General features: G+C 42.3%; 1 protein-coding gene across 2 annotated transcripts; it reads left to right on the top strand.

Moving 5' to 3' along the window:
* Positions 1-739: 739 nt before the first annotated feature.
* iqce (IQ motif containing E) lies at positions 740-13,823 on the top strand. Of its 2 annotated transcripts, XM_080462754.1 has the most exons (21): positions 740-1,386; positions 2,967-3,008; positions 3,115-3,160; positions 3,250-3,405; positions 4,246-4,341; positions 4,511-4,581; positions 5,563-5,676; positions 5,759-5,809; positions 5,884-5,954; positions 6,038-6,110; positions 6,292-6,332; positions 7,372-7,523; positions 8,520-8,575; positions 8,667-8,902; positions 9,138-9,206; positions 10,007-10,280; positions 10,382-10,468; positions 11,753-11,865; positions 11,960-12,048; positions 12,569-12,667; positions 12,783-13,823. In XM_080462754.1, exons 1-21 carry the CDS (start codon positions 1,315-1,317, stop codon positions 12,902-12,904), a joined length of 2,130 nt encoding a protein of 709 aa, XP_080318880.1. In that variant the 5' UTR covers positions 740-1,314; the 3' UTR covers positions 12,905-13,823. The 2 variants fall into 2 exon arrangements, with proteins under 2 accessions (XP_080318880.1, XP_080318881.1); XM_080462755.1 differs by lacking the exon at positions 9,138-9,206.
* The last annotated feature ends 683 nt before the right edge of the window (positions 13,824-14,506 follow it).

Genomic DNA, 14,506 nt, shown 5'->3' with positions numbered 1-14,506 from the left:
AAACCCAAATGGTCAGACTGAATGACAAAAAAATAGATACAAAAACCCCCCAAATAGAACACCTTTAAATGGACAAATGACACCAAAGCACTATGAAAAGACACAAAATGACATTAGAATATATGGTAAATGAAATGATGACCGCCTCATCTGAGACTGAGTCAAGACCAAGACCAGAGCATCTCAATACAAGACCTTTCTTTTTTGCAAACAGAAAAGAAAAAAAAGGACCAAGACTTTAAGGGACAGAGACTGAGTTATGACAAGACCAGAGCATCCCAAGACCAAAACAAGACCAAGACAAAACCAAAACTTTGAAGAGCCGGGACCTAGTCAAGACCTAGACCAGAGCATCCCAAGACAAGATCAAGACTTTAAGGGGCTAATACTGAGTCAAGATCCAGACCAAGGCTGCTCTAAAGTGCGACAACACAACTAAATGAGAAAGAAAAGAAGAAAATAATAGAAAAAACCCCATCATTAACACATTTTTCACCTCTTTGGTTGGATGCTTGTTTTGGGCAAAAACTGGGCTTCTACTTAATATCAGCATTATACTGCAAACAAAACTTGCTTCATAGGAAGCTGCTGCAAAAACGTAGTGATATATGTGTAGGATGTTACAACCTGAAACTCTAGCTGTATTTAGTTGTAGTTGTAGTAGGTCTCGTTCTTCGCCCTTCATCTGTTTCCCTGCATGTGATTGGACAGAACTTATGGAAAAACCCTCCTTTTAGCTACACCCAAGACAGGAAACATGCGATGAGAGGGAGAAAGTACGTGCACTCTCAGTCCAGGACGGGATGGAGAGATCCGTGAAGATAAACAAACCGTGAACATTCAGTCTTTTTGATGATTTTGTGACCATTTATTGGATATACTGTTTTTACATGAACTTGGTGATGCGTTCAGGTGCCGTCGGACTTTCCCCCGTCCGTGGCTTTGCTGCTCATTAACAGCTGCCTGGTTGCTAGACGACTCTATCTGCAACACTGATGTGAAAACAGCAACCATCTCCCGGACACAGCCACGGCGTTTCCTGCGGCTTCCAGCGGCTCCCCGGAAGCGATGCTTATCCGTTTATGTCGCCGCACCGACGGATCGTTACCTGGAAACATCTGCCGTGTTGTGGACGCATTAAGACCAGTTGTAGCATAGCTAGCGCCTCTTTTGTCGGTCGCCTCATGTTTTTACTGTTTGAAACTCGGGACAAGCTGAAGTGGACCTTCTCTGCATGCAGGGGGTGAAAAATGAGAGGATCACATGCGGGAAAAGTCGAGTTTTTCCACTTGACATAACGCCCGCTGGCTCGGTATGTTCAGTTCCAGTGCTAAGATGTCGCTGGAGGGGAGCGACGTCCAGACGGATGAAGACTGTGAGGAGCTCGTGAGTTTGAAATCCACCGACATTCAGGAGTCGAGTCTGCTATTTAGTTGATTTTCCTAAGCGGTGGTCTCTTACTTAAAACCGTTCAAAGTTGGGCTCTTTGCTACAGTTTCATATATTAGGCACGTAAGGCAGTTATTCAATGTTTTTGGGGTGCACCAGGGGCTGAACCTTGGCACCCTAAAGTTATTATAAATGGTGGTTTTATTAATTTCTTTTTTGAATAAATGAAAACTTCTAATTGGAAATAAACTGAAAAATGAAGATAAAACTGTGATTTTTCCCATACAAAGCGGATGAGAGAGGCGCTCCACTGAGTACCCGTTCTGGGTTTGTAATACAATGAAAAGTGGCATTTCTAACTGATGATTGACGTTTTGAAACTGTAAAAATGGTGAGATTACACGAGGGACAAGTTTTCTACTCTATACCACAATAAGTGCTCCTGCATCCCAACTCCATTAATTTTTTTTTTAAATCAGGGCAGGATACTCTTTGGACAGGTCGCCAGTCCATCACAGGGCAAACACAGAGTGACGGACACCCACATGCACTCACATTCACACGTAAGGGCATTATAAGGTCACCAGTTAACCTTGCATGCATGTCTTTGAACTGTGGGATGAGAACAGAGTACCCGGAGGAAACCCACACACATCTGATGAGAACATGCAAACTCCACACAGAAAGGCCCAGGTGCTGTCTGAACCCATGATCATCTCGCTCATCTTGCTCAAGGAAAACTGGAAAACAAGCTTGAAAAACAATGATCGATAACAGTGAATAGCATGTGGTGACCATGGCCCACACTACAGGTGTGTTTTCACTTACTGCTTCATAGAAAACTTTCTGTTGGAACAATTCATCAGAGGAAGTGTGAGTGCTGTCATCCAAACTCTGGTGTTGTTGAGTGTTACGTCATTTGGCTTTCACGCAGACCACAAAGTAAACCCTTATAAATATAATAAAAGCGATCGTCTTTATTCATTCCTGCTGTCGCATTGGCAAACATTTGTTTAGTTGTGAGTCCTTGGCTGGTGAATTCATCGCCACAGTATTATATAATGGGTTGCATTTCATTTCAGCCAGCACTCGGCCTTGTTGTGGAAGTCATGTTGCAGAATATATATCACCTTAGCTTTCCATTATGCTTTTGTTTACATGTTCAATGTGAAGAAAGTGAATCAGAGAATTGTAGTCGGGTCGGGAAATGACTCCAAAAGTGTAAGCGGTCCCTAAAATCTCCCTGTCTGTCCAAGATCTGATTTATTTTTTGGTGACGCATATAAACAATTACCATTTTACCGCTTCGAAAGTGATATGAGGTTTATTTTTAGTTTTTTTTTATCCACTTTAGTTGTTTCAGGTTGTCAACACTGTTAATCTATTGCTGTTTAATACAATGTAAGAACAACATCACATCAGTTTTAAAACCCTAGTCAAAAAGTAGGTATGTCACAGTTAAAAAAAAAAAAAAAGTGATGTTTTCTGGGACCAAATAAATTCTATAAACCAACTGTTTGTTTTATTGCTGATTCTGCAAACCGTCTGACTGATACGTTCTCCTGTCTCACTCCTAGGGAGAAGACGGCTTTTCTTTCCCTGCTGATATTTCAGAAAAGGTAAGCAAACCCACAGCTAATCTTAAATCTTTGTATTTTGGACTTTGTGTTTCATTTCATTTCATTCACAAGGCCGCTTTAATGCCTTGTGTTTGTGTCTTGTCAGAGAACCGAGAGGAAGAAACCCTCTGGAAAGTCCGCTCCTTCTCCAAGTAAGACTTGCTCGGCTGCTCTGTGGGAAATATTTGCACGCTTCGTAACAAAACCCACGTGTGCAAAACTCTTATTTGTTTATGCGCAGAGTCCCCATACCTCTCCAGCCTGAATGTTAACCCAAGGAGAGCAGCAATGGGAGCCTGGAGACTGCCGAAGGCTTCCACCCAGAGGGACAGCAGAGGGGACACACCTGGAGAAACTGGCTCTGCTCGCATCTCTTCACTTCTCAGCAACGGCCATGGTAGGCACCCCGAGAACACAGAGGGGATTTATTATTTGTTACAGAACAGCTCCTTTCTGCAAGGTTGTAACGTCAGAGATGATCAAAGTATGAGGCAAACAGGCAACACTATTGGCAGGGCTGTAATTATGAATGATTTAAATTGTTTCTAATCGATATAAAACAATATTGAAACCGTGTTTCCAACACGTCACGCTGCACATGATCATATTTCAAACTCGACTTGAGGTCGTTAAAGTCATCCCACTTCAAACTCGGATTTCCAACTTCATGAGGCAGGAGTACACTGAAAGACAAAATACTCAATTTGGCCCAAAAAAAAACATGGTTTGTAAAGCATCTGCAACTTCATTACATCTTAACTTAAAAAACTATATGCAATGTCAGTCAGCGACAGAAACTTTGAATAGAAAGTAAAGAAATGTGTTTTATAGATAATTTCTTACCTTCAACAATCGATCAAGCTTTGATAAGTGGAGCCTACACACACGCAACTCTGCTGCCCATCCCACAAAGCTGGTAAACAACAGGCTTTCCAATAGTAGATTTATTATCATGAGATGTTATTACAATAACAAACTGTGAATTCTCAAAAACCTGGTAATAACATGAGTCCGGATATTCCTTACCCAGAAGCACACACTTGTTAGATGTTGTGACTATTAGACTTCCCTAGAATCAGAATACATCCGGTCATGAGAGGGTTCATGTGATTACTGTGCAACGTGTTTGGGACTCTGCACCCTGTACATGAGGGAGGGTGGTATGAGTTCGGTAATTCCGGCCGGAAAATCCATTCTGTCCAAATTAAACCCACACATGCCGTCTGACTATTCGCAGATGTGACCCTGAGATCCGAGTGTGAGGTCACGCCGGAGCTCCTCAAACAGAACCTGAGCATGAAGAAATTCAGACATCTCCACTCTGCATCCAATGGTGAGAATATGCAACAGCTGAAGGAAGCAGTCTTTGCCGAGTGGCCGAGACAGCAGCAGACAGATGACGGAATAGATGCGAGAGAATGTGTGTGGATGTCAGCAGATTCCGCTCCGTGTTAGTTTGTCTAACTGTGTCCGGCCTCCATGTTGGTCCTTGTGCTTTGCAGGTTTTACATTGGGTGCATGTGACTACAGAGAGAAAGAGGACATGTATGATGAAATCATTCGTCTCAAGAAGGTAAAGAGGATCCTGTTTGGGGTTATCTTTTGAGCTTGTTGTATGAATTGTGCAAATTCTGTCTTAAACCTTGATGTCTCTCTCTCGTGTTTTCCAACATATAAACCTGTTTCCCCTGGTCTCTCAGTTGCACGATGCCGGGTCTTTGAGGTTTCAGCCAGGAGGCCGTTATTCTGCGTGCCGTTTGCAAACGTGCGGGAAAATTCGCGAATACTGTGCTATGACTTTTGCTAATGAGTCGGCAAACCATTACAGAAAAAAAGTCATTTAAAACTCTGAAAAATTTGCCGGTGAAAGTGGATGGGATTTTGGTGAAAATTAGAGCACATACACCAAAAGCACATCAAAAGCTGCAGAACATTCAGGAATAGTGCGCTATGACTTTTGTTAATGATTTGCCAAATCGCTATCGCAAAAATCTCGAAAAACTGTGGAAAAATTGGTCAGTCAAAGATGGGATTTGGAGGTGATACTAGTCAGTAGTGAGCAGCAGGCACACAAGATTTCATTCGACATTTTGGAGAGAGGGGGAGAGAGAGAGAGAGAGAGAGAGAGAGAGAGAGATATGTTATAAGCCGCAGTGTTGAAAGCCTGTGAAAAACAAAGTAGCTGCTTATAGTCTGGAAACTACGATATCTACAGTCTCAACTCCCAGTTGTCCTTATTTCCTTTTGCACGTTTTTTTCCAAAAGTCCTCTTATGTTTGGCCAATCCCAGAATAAATCAGTGAAGTCGCCTACTTCCCCACAATTCCTCCCTGACAAATTACAAGTACACTCTTATTATTATATTTTCATCTTCACTTTCACAATGGACCTCCCTCCATGTTGGGCTATTAGTTCATTCATGTGCAGACCTGCATGTTTCCTCATGTTCTCAATCTTTTATCGCTATATTTGCTTCCAATTCCCACTTTTCTCTTGCCTCCAGTTTTGACACCTTTTTATGAAGTTTTATTTCACCAGATACTTTCCTCTACAGAGTCTCCAGGCACAGAAGTCGGACAACCATCAAATGAAAGTCAAACTACGGCGCCTAGAGGAAGATAATGCGAAACGAGAGAAACAGATCGAAGAGCTTCTGGATCCTACTAAGGTGAAAACATTTGCATTAGATTTTTCCCATGGACGTTAATTAAAAAAAAATAACACTGTGTAATGCTTTTTTTTTTTAATAGGGATCTGAATACACTCGCAGTTTGGTGGATAAGAAAAAAGAAGGCAGTGTGGTGAGTATGTCTAAGACGTTGGTGAAATCGTTCTTACTGGACAAGCTAAATAAACCGACTTTTTTCCTCTCGAGGTTCTAAATGGGCTGAAGCAGAGGATCCTGAAGCTGGAGCAGCAGTGTCGAGAGAAAGAAAACGCTCTGAGGCAAATCACTCATCCACCTCTCTCTCTGTTCATCTGGTTTATAAATGAAATGTCTTCAAGGTCTGCTTCCTCCTTTGTTGCAGTAAATTGCAAAGTGAGCTGAGGACCACCAACCTGGAGGAGCTCAAGATCACAGTGGAGACCTATTTTCAAGAGGTAATGTCTGGATCGACCGGATTCAACCTGTTGTAGCCGAGACGATCACGAGAGAAGCAGGTTTACACAAAATCCATCCCGAAAGTGATTTGGGACCGTGCTTATCCTCACATCTACTCTGGCCGCAGGGCTGAGCTCAGCTTTGCATACAAAAGTGTTTTTGGTGCATCTTATGTTTCAGATCCAGAGACTGAGGATTCTACTGGAAGCTGCAGAGAAAAGGTGAAAGACACAGGATGTACAGTATGACATTAGTGTTGTACAGTTCACTAATAATTTGTATGGGATCCCACATTAGTTACTAAAAAGTAGACCGATTTCTTTCCTATCCAGCGTCTCACTCATTCATTTTCTATTGTGCTTTATCCAATGGAGGCTCTGTGTGAAGGCAGGGTATAACCTGGACAGGCAACTCCTCCATCATTGAGCAAACACAAAGAGAGTGAAAATTGGTCTGTGGGATCCTAGACTACTATTTTTTCTTGTTCATGTTTTTTCTTTCAAGCAGATTTTCACTTGGTAGCACGTACACAAAAAGCGCGATGACTTTGGTTAATGATTCCGCGGACCGGTTCCGCACAAAACTGAAAAAAATTGGCCAGTCAGAGAGGAGCAGAATCTACACAGCAGCGACTGGCAGGCCACACACAAAATCTATTGTTGCGGTGACATATCGGCTGTGGGTCAGTTTGATGGCCACATCACTCATTACCTTGAGTTGAAGTTACAGTGGTTAGTTTGGAAAAAGATACTTTAGAATCTGGATCCTAATATTCCTCCAACAAAATAATAGACTTAGCGAGACAAAGCTGCAACAAAATAGCTGAAATCCAAAATGCAGACTTGTTCATGTGACCCTTAAAGAATGCTTTTAATGTAACGCTTGTTTTCTGACGACAGACGAATGTTAGCATTACTTACAATCGAGTCAGTAAGTACATTTTTATTTACACTGCACTTTTCACAGATGAGAATAACATTCACCATAAGACATAATAAAACACGTTAGTCCACAATAAAAAAAAAAGTAAAAAGTAGTCTTATTTACTGTAGTCTTTTGCAATGTAAAAGACCGCGTGGAATTTTCTGACGTGTTGACCTCAGTTTCATTGAGTGAAACTACCCGAATTTTACACTTGACCGTTTAAAATGTGCAACAGCATTGCTGGATTTGGGATGAATGTTTAGTAATGACACTCCCATCATTCCTGGGCTAGGGTTCATTCTGTCTGTCGCTCTGTGTCTGTCTGTCTGTCTGTAGTAGTCGAGCGGAGAGTAAATGTTCCCAGCGGCAGCAGAAAGCTTTGAGCTCCACCGTCCGTCGTCTGTCTGAGAACCTGAAACAGCTTCAACAGGAGAACGCAGTGCTGAGGGAAGAAGTCAACACCGACTGTCCTGCCGGAGGAATGAAAGGTGTCCATAACTTGGCACAAATGCATTTCCCCATGACGCAATTAAACCTGCATGAGTGAGGAACCTTCACTGACAAAATCCTCTCATAAATAAATCCAGACACATTTCACTCCATTCATCCCTCTCAGTTAAGTTAGCCTGTTTTTTTATTTTATTATAATATCGATTAGAAGAGAATGTTTTCTTTTCATTTTCATCTTTTTCATGTTTCATTTAGTTTGACATTACAAAGACAAACCTTTCACATATACAGGACCTAAAACGAGGGGCGGGGTTGGGATGGTGATGATAATAGTGTGACAGCTTATATTCTATAGGTGTGACACTAATTACCACAATATTCACACACACACACACACACACACACACACACACACACACACACACACACACACACACACACACACACACACACACACACACACACACACACACACACACACACACACACACACACACACACACACACACACACACACACACACACACACACACACACATTCTTCTGCAGTTTCCAAAAAAACTCAAAGAGCTTTACACAGGTAGAACACAAAATAAACTGGATGTGAAATGTTAAACTAGGCAACAAATGTTTGATCTTAAGTGAGAGAGGAGGGAAATACAGTCTGTTTGCTGTATACTGTCCATAATATGTAACAATTATGTAGCATTGATTAGAGTGATTGTAAGAATTAACATAATAATATATAAAGACGAAATAATTGCAGTAATTTCGAACTTAAGGCTCAGTAAAGAACATTGAAGTTGGAGGGAATGAAATGAAGAATAAAGTGAACTAAGTAAGAAAAGGACTATACCAGTTCAAATAAAGATTATAATATGTTCCAACCGACTAAAAACTGTACTAATTAAACAGTGAAGCTTTCATTATATTAGTATATTTTAAAGAATTATAAAGAGTGACCGCTAAATGCTTTAAAGATAATGCAGTCGTCGAACCTGTAAAACAATATTGTGTGTGATTTTGTGTCCCAGGTTACAGAGAGTGGAGTAAACAGAGACTGTTGAGAAGGCTGCTGGAGGTGGAGAAGGTGAGAGGAAACTGCCTCCACGTGTGTCGCCTGTGACGGGCTGGCGCTTCAGCAGCTTCCTCACAGACGGACTTCTCTCTCCTCCAATCAGAGGCTGGAGGACAGCAGAAGACACGCCCAGCCGGCACAGAGCTGCGGCCGATTGGATCAGGGGGTCCAGGCCACACTGGGGGAGATTCGAGGGTTTGGCATGGCAACAGAGGCAGTGGTCTCCGTGGGAACCATCACCGAGAAACGGGAGGAGGAAGAGGTCTTGGATCTGAGAAAACGTCTTGGCCAATTGGAGAAGGAAAAGGAGGAGCTTCACGAGCGCCTGTCGAGTAGAGAGTGAGTGAACAGCAGCTTGACCTCCACCTCTGTGTACATTTACCATGCAGTGTGTCTGTCCTCCGAGCCATAATTAATGTCAATCATCTGGAAGAACGCTTTAAACCTGGCAGAACATTTTATACTGGATATATATAGCGTCACTGTCTGATGATGCAATATGTTATTACTTCCCTTTACAGCCTCTATCAAGAAAAAGCCCTTTTATTTTCTTGGGACTCTTTTGTATTTTCAGCGATGAACTAAAACAATTGAGGACAGAAAATGAAGAGGTGGAGAGGGAGCGATGGCAAGGCAATGCAAGGCAAGGCAAATGTATTTATAGCGCATTATTCAAACACTGGGCAATTCACAGTGCTTTACAAAGAAGTTATAGAAATGAAGAAAAGCTTCACACGGAAGAAAAAAAAAATATATTGATAAAATAAAGATGGACGACAACATCAGTGGGTTTTACTTTTTAGTTTTTATTTTAAATATGTAGTAAGAAATAGAGCACACAACTCTTAACTGTGTTGACGTTACTCAGAAACAATAAAGTGAGTCTGTCAACTTTCACTTTAACTGAAATAATGCCTCTACGTTACAGAATGCATCATTAAGAAATACTATTTCCCATATAGTCCTGCAAATACTACTTTGTTCAGGAGGAGCCACAAAGCCAAATTTCATCTTGAGTTGGTCGGACGGGTAAAAGAGAGTAATAATAACCTTTAAATTTATAAAAAGATTTTCTTGGCTGTGGTACAGAGTATACGTGATGAACGTGTCTATATTTTCACAAAACCAACGACTTACGACCAAAAATGACGACAATCTCCACATGAAGCCAATTTTAATGAAACCTGGGACAAAATGCCGTGAGGGGTCCCAAAAACGTTTCCAATAGCTGATGCATGAGGAATGTTTCTCCAAACTGACCCTGACAGCATGGCTTTGACACTACTTTCATGGCAACAAGGTCGCTCGCTTTCATGGCAGCATCCTCGATATCTCAGCTCAAGAAATAGTCGGGTTTAAACTTTTTACGTGTTTTTTTTTTTGGAACAAAACAAAATGCAGAATTGACTTTGATGAGTAACATTGAACTACGTGTTTCCCCAGAAAGGAGTTGGAGCAGCTGCGGGTGAGGATTCAAACTCTGGAGGACGTCAGAGGCGAGCCTGAGCTCTCCTGTATTTCTCCCACAACGGAACAGACTCATGAGACCTCCGAGGGCAGAGCAGGTCTGGAGGAGGGAGAGGGAGAGGAGAGGGACGTCGGATGTAAGGAGGAGGCGGCGGGAGGAGAGGAAGAACGAGGTGCCGATTCACCGACACGCACAAGCGAGAACGCAGCATTGGTCATTCAGACCCACTGGAGGGAGCACAGAAATAGGGTATGCAATATAACACTCTTATGTAAAGGGAGCTATAGATGGTGGAGAGAAATGTTATATAAGAGTCCAGAGTCCTTGTGCCAGACCCGTTCTATCTGCAGGACGTCGTGACGCTGCAATCAGCTTTAAGAGGCCACCTCCTCAGAGAGTCGCAGCTCAAGGAGCAGCTGAAACCTGCACAGAATAAGGTTTCTGTTCTTATATTACACCCTTACAATTGTCGGGAGAAAAAGGTCCAAACATGACTTCTATTTTGACCTGCCATCCTCATCTTCATCTGCAATCACCTAATCCGTTTTTAGTTTTTATTGTGGCTTTCATGATGGTTAACACAACTCGGAACATTCCACTGATGATGATTTATTGCCAGGTGGAGTTTTCACAATACGAGCAATTTGTTCTGCCATATGCCATAAAGGCGGATAAAATCAATGAAATTAAATAAAGTATTCATTTATAACTTATGATGATGACCCTGATGCACCTCTGTGTGGCTTTAATACTGCTGGAGTTTGTATTACTGTAAGAGACGGACAACTAACCCTAACCCTGCCAACTGGTGGTGACCAAGGCCTGTAAATAAAGATTTTAGCATTTTGTCAGGGCTTGTTAACCTTTCAGTATTTTGAAAAGCAGCATGAAAAAGCTCTTAACCTAATTCTCGTGGTGGTTATATAGTTTGGTTTTTAAATATCCATCCATTTTTAGGTTATTATTAAAGCTTATTTTTAGCAGTAAATGAATTCAGCTCTAAATATGTGTGTCTTTCACATATTTCTTATCATCTCAGGTTTTTATCAAAAAGGAAACAATCTTGGAATTGGCACCCCTCCTAACCCCCATGGAGGTCTGCATACATTGTGGTTTAGATATCAGCACAGTTTTAATGTCCTGTGACAATAAAATGCATCTTGGTTGGATTTAGATGTGACGTTATCTTTTCAGTCATGCATTTCAACCACAGCAAGAAGTCGAGGTTTTTACACCTGGACTGTAAATGGATCAATAAGAAAAGTGGCCACAATGTCAAAACATCAAACTATAGTAAGAAAATGAATGTTACTTTTCCAAAGGACGGACTTTATATTCAGTCTAAACTATATGACACCATTAAACTGAACTTGAACGTCTTGCGGTTGAAGCACATTTTAACATACGTTATAGAAGAGGTGTGACGTTCACGCACATCTGTCTTTTGAGTTGAACACAATGTGATTTTCCTTTCCTCCATGTGTGTTTCTGAAGATCATAATGGGCTCATCAGGGAAATGATGGCAGAACAAATGAAACCAGAAACTGCTTTTGTTGGCTTGTGTGCCTTGGGCAGCACTACATTGGATCATTATGTCCCATTATGTGTGACGATGAGCTGCAGCCTACTTAAGTGACCACTAGATGGCTCTGACAGGCTTTCTTTGTGTTTCTCCTGATCTTTTCTGAAGTCCCCTCTGCTCTTCATCTCCTGTTTTCAGGCTGCAGACTCATCCTCTGCTTCCTCCGCTGGCGAGATGGATGCGGTTGCCTTGACGATGATTCAGTCTGCATTCAGGGGACATCTGGCTCGTTGTAGTCTTGCAGTGGCGAGGTGACTCTTTAAAACACATGATCTAAGAACAAAAACTGTAGATTGATGCAGAATGCAGCAGGATCACATGTGTGTGTGTGTGTTCTTGCTTCAGCTCCGGGGTCTCGGTGCCTTCCCCGGTGGGCGACCAGTTGCCTTCGGCGGCTTCGAGGAAAACACGCTCAAAACACAAAAGCAAAACCGGTGAGCTTCACACATTTCCTGCTGACTCGGTGAACTCGTTCCCGCCGTCAAAGTCAACATTTCTCTGCTGATATTCCCACACGAGCTGTGATGGATCTGAATTGGTAGCTGTTTAAAGTTCGACCTGAATGACCCGTTAACGCTTCCCCGCCTTCCATCACCGCTCTGCCCAGCGTCTCCCAGAGTTTTGAGCAGGTCAATGGTATACGGGTGCACTGAGCAGAACAGCGATGTCAGCTGTTTCTTCCCCCGTTCTGCTTGCTTACAAGACTTGCCTCTGAACTTGAAGTGTGGTGGGATTCACGGAGAGTTTCTGGACTGAACTATCTTGGCTTGTATTCAAACTAAAGGAATCCTGAGCGCTGCGAGGACTTTAGCAGAGTTACTTGTGTTGTTGTGCTATAAAATGCTATTAATCGTGAGTGGACAGGTTTCATGCACTCTGTAAAAACAGGAATCCTTTTGGCTTTGAACGCACAAATGTAAATAATCTGACAAATGACTGTGTTTTGTCGGCCAGGTGTTGCACCCAGCAGTAATGATGGTGAAGAGTGGGGCACACAAGACAACGTCAACATGGTCTCTAGCACTTATGAATCCGCGGTGACGCCCACGAAAGGTGAGACGAAAAGAGGGACACGTCAGCTCCTTCTTCTTTGTTTTGGATCAAATCCGCCTAAATGTTGGAATTTCTGACTCAACACAGTTTTGCTTGTGCTTCATTTCACCTGCAGGCCAAACGGAGCTTCATTTTCACGAGTGTGGAGAAGCCGCTGCAGTCGAGTCGGATGATTCGGATGACATCATTGTGTCTCCGTCACGTCCTCTTAGAAGCAGAGAGGTCTTAATCTCATAGACCTGCGTGTGCGTGTGTGTGTGTGTGTGTGTGTGTGTGAGAGAAACTGTCGCCAGAAAGAGCTCCTCTTCAAAGCCCTGTACATTTGAGTTTACGCAGATTAAATCTGTTTGCTTCGGAGGTTTCTTCTGAACCTCAATTGTATCTCTTGGATATTCCAGAGACACACCAATTCTTCTGTGTAGGATCTTCTCCCACACTTTAAAGAGTCCAGGAAGTCGAATCTTTTCTACCGTGGACACATTTGGCACCAAAACACAGTCCAGTGACCCAGTGTTGACACGAGGCAATAAGTTAGTGTTTCACAGTGAAGGGTGAAAACGGTCTGCGATATAAAATGAAACATCCCCCGTCAGTTTAATCTGTCTCTCTTGAGCCAGGTAGCCTTGTTTAATAAGCCTTGTTTATTCTCAGTGGTTGTTGTCCTCTGCCAAAGTGCCTGCTGCAAAGGGATTCAAATTAAACCCACACTCATAAATGTATTAATCCCTGTCATCCCGAACGGCCCGTTGAGCCACATCACTGTAAATTCCTCCCGACTTCACTGACTGATATGATTAATAAATCCTCTCTTGACGTGGCCAGCTGGTATCATGTACACGTCAGTGCACTGATGTATAATGTATGCTTAACAAATCATAGCTGATTCCCGAGGTGTGATTGAGGGACGATTTTTAACTGATGCACTATTGAGCCAAACTGTGAATAAATTATGGATTAGTTTGCTGCAATACTACACTGTCAGTGAGGCGGAGGGTAGACAGGGAGTATGTCCAATATCAATAGCACCTCTGCTTTACGGCGGACAAATAAAAGCCTGTAAGGAGGCGAACAGAAACAATGGATCAGTTCCGTTTGCTTCATTTAATGTGTATAACTTAATTTGTATTCAATAAAATGTTCATTTTGTTACAAGTTTTTCCATTTTCTGAAGTCATTATTGTTGGGAGATTGTTTACTCAAGTCGAGTTGTGTAAGATTATAAAAGTTTCGTATTTATTTTTCCTGTGGGTTTGCATTTTATTGTATCCCATCCTCATCCTTGCATATCTCTCGACCCATGCTCCATACCTGCTATATCCAAGTCAGCATTGCAGGGGCTGCAGCCAATCCCAGCTGACAACGGCTGGATAGACTGTCAGGTCCAATTCACACAAAGAGACAGGAAGTTCACAACCACACACTCGCATCTATGGGCGACTTAGCGTTCCGACTACTAGCTGTGTGTTTGGATTGTGGGAGGAAACTGGAGTAACTAGATAAAAATCCCCACCAGCTCAGGGAGAACATGTACGGTCTCCTCACTTTTGAGGGAACAGTACAATTTGGGAGTGTCGTCACAGTCTGTGTGCGAGACTCGAAAGTAAAAGCATAAAGTGGTTAACCATTGGCTATTGAGAAATCAAGGAAACGCTGGATTTAGGCCAATGAACTTTGGACCAACAAGACCAATGTGAAAGTGTTGAAAAGCAGTATAATATGACCCTTTTAAAGGGTAGTTTTTTTTTTTAAATAACTGGTACGCCTTTATAAAGTCTTTGAGGAGGGATGGCCAAATGAAGCTTCATGAACCACTTTACTTATTTTCAGAAGCCACTAGAT

This window comes from Lipophrys pholis (genome assembly GCF_963383615.2).
Source record: "Lipophrys pholis genome assembly, chromosome: 5".
In the NCBI taxonomy this organism is placed as follows: Eukaryota; Metazoa; Chordata; class Actinopteri; order Blenniiformes; family Blenniidae; genus Lipophrys; species Lipophrys pholis.
This window is presented reverse-complemented; position numbering and strand designations above follow the sequence as displayed.

Bases quoted from the DNA above. Each gene is read 5' to 3' on its own strand.
- iqce (XM_080462754.1), top strand. From the start codon at position 1,315: ATGTTCAGTTCCAGTGCTAAGATGTCGCTGGAGGGGAGCGACGTCCAG. The intron at 5,955-6,037 runs GCAAATCACTCA...CCTTTGTTGCAG, and splicing joins GAGAAAGAAAACGCTCTGAG to TAAATTGCAAAGTGAGCTGA. The intron at 11,866-11,959 runs GTGACTCTTTAA...TTCTTGCTTCAG, and splicing joins TGTAGTCTTGCAGTGGCGAG to CTCCGGGGTCTCGGTGCCTT.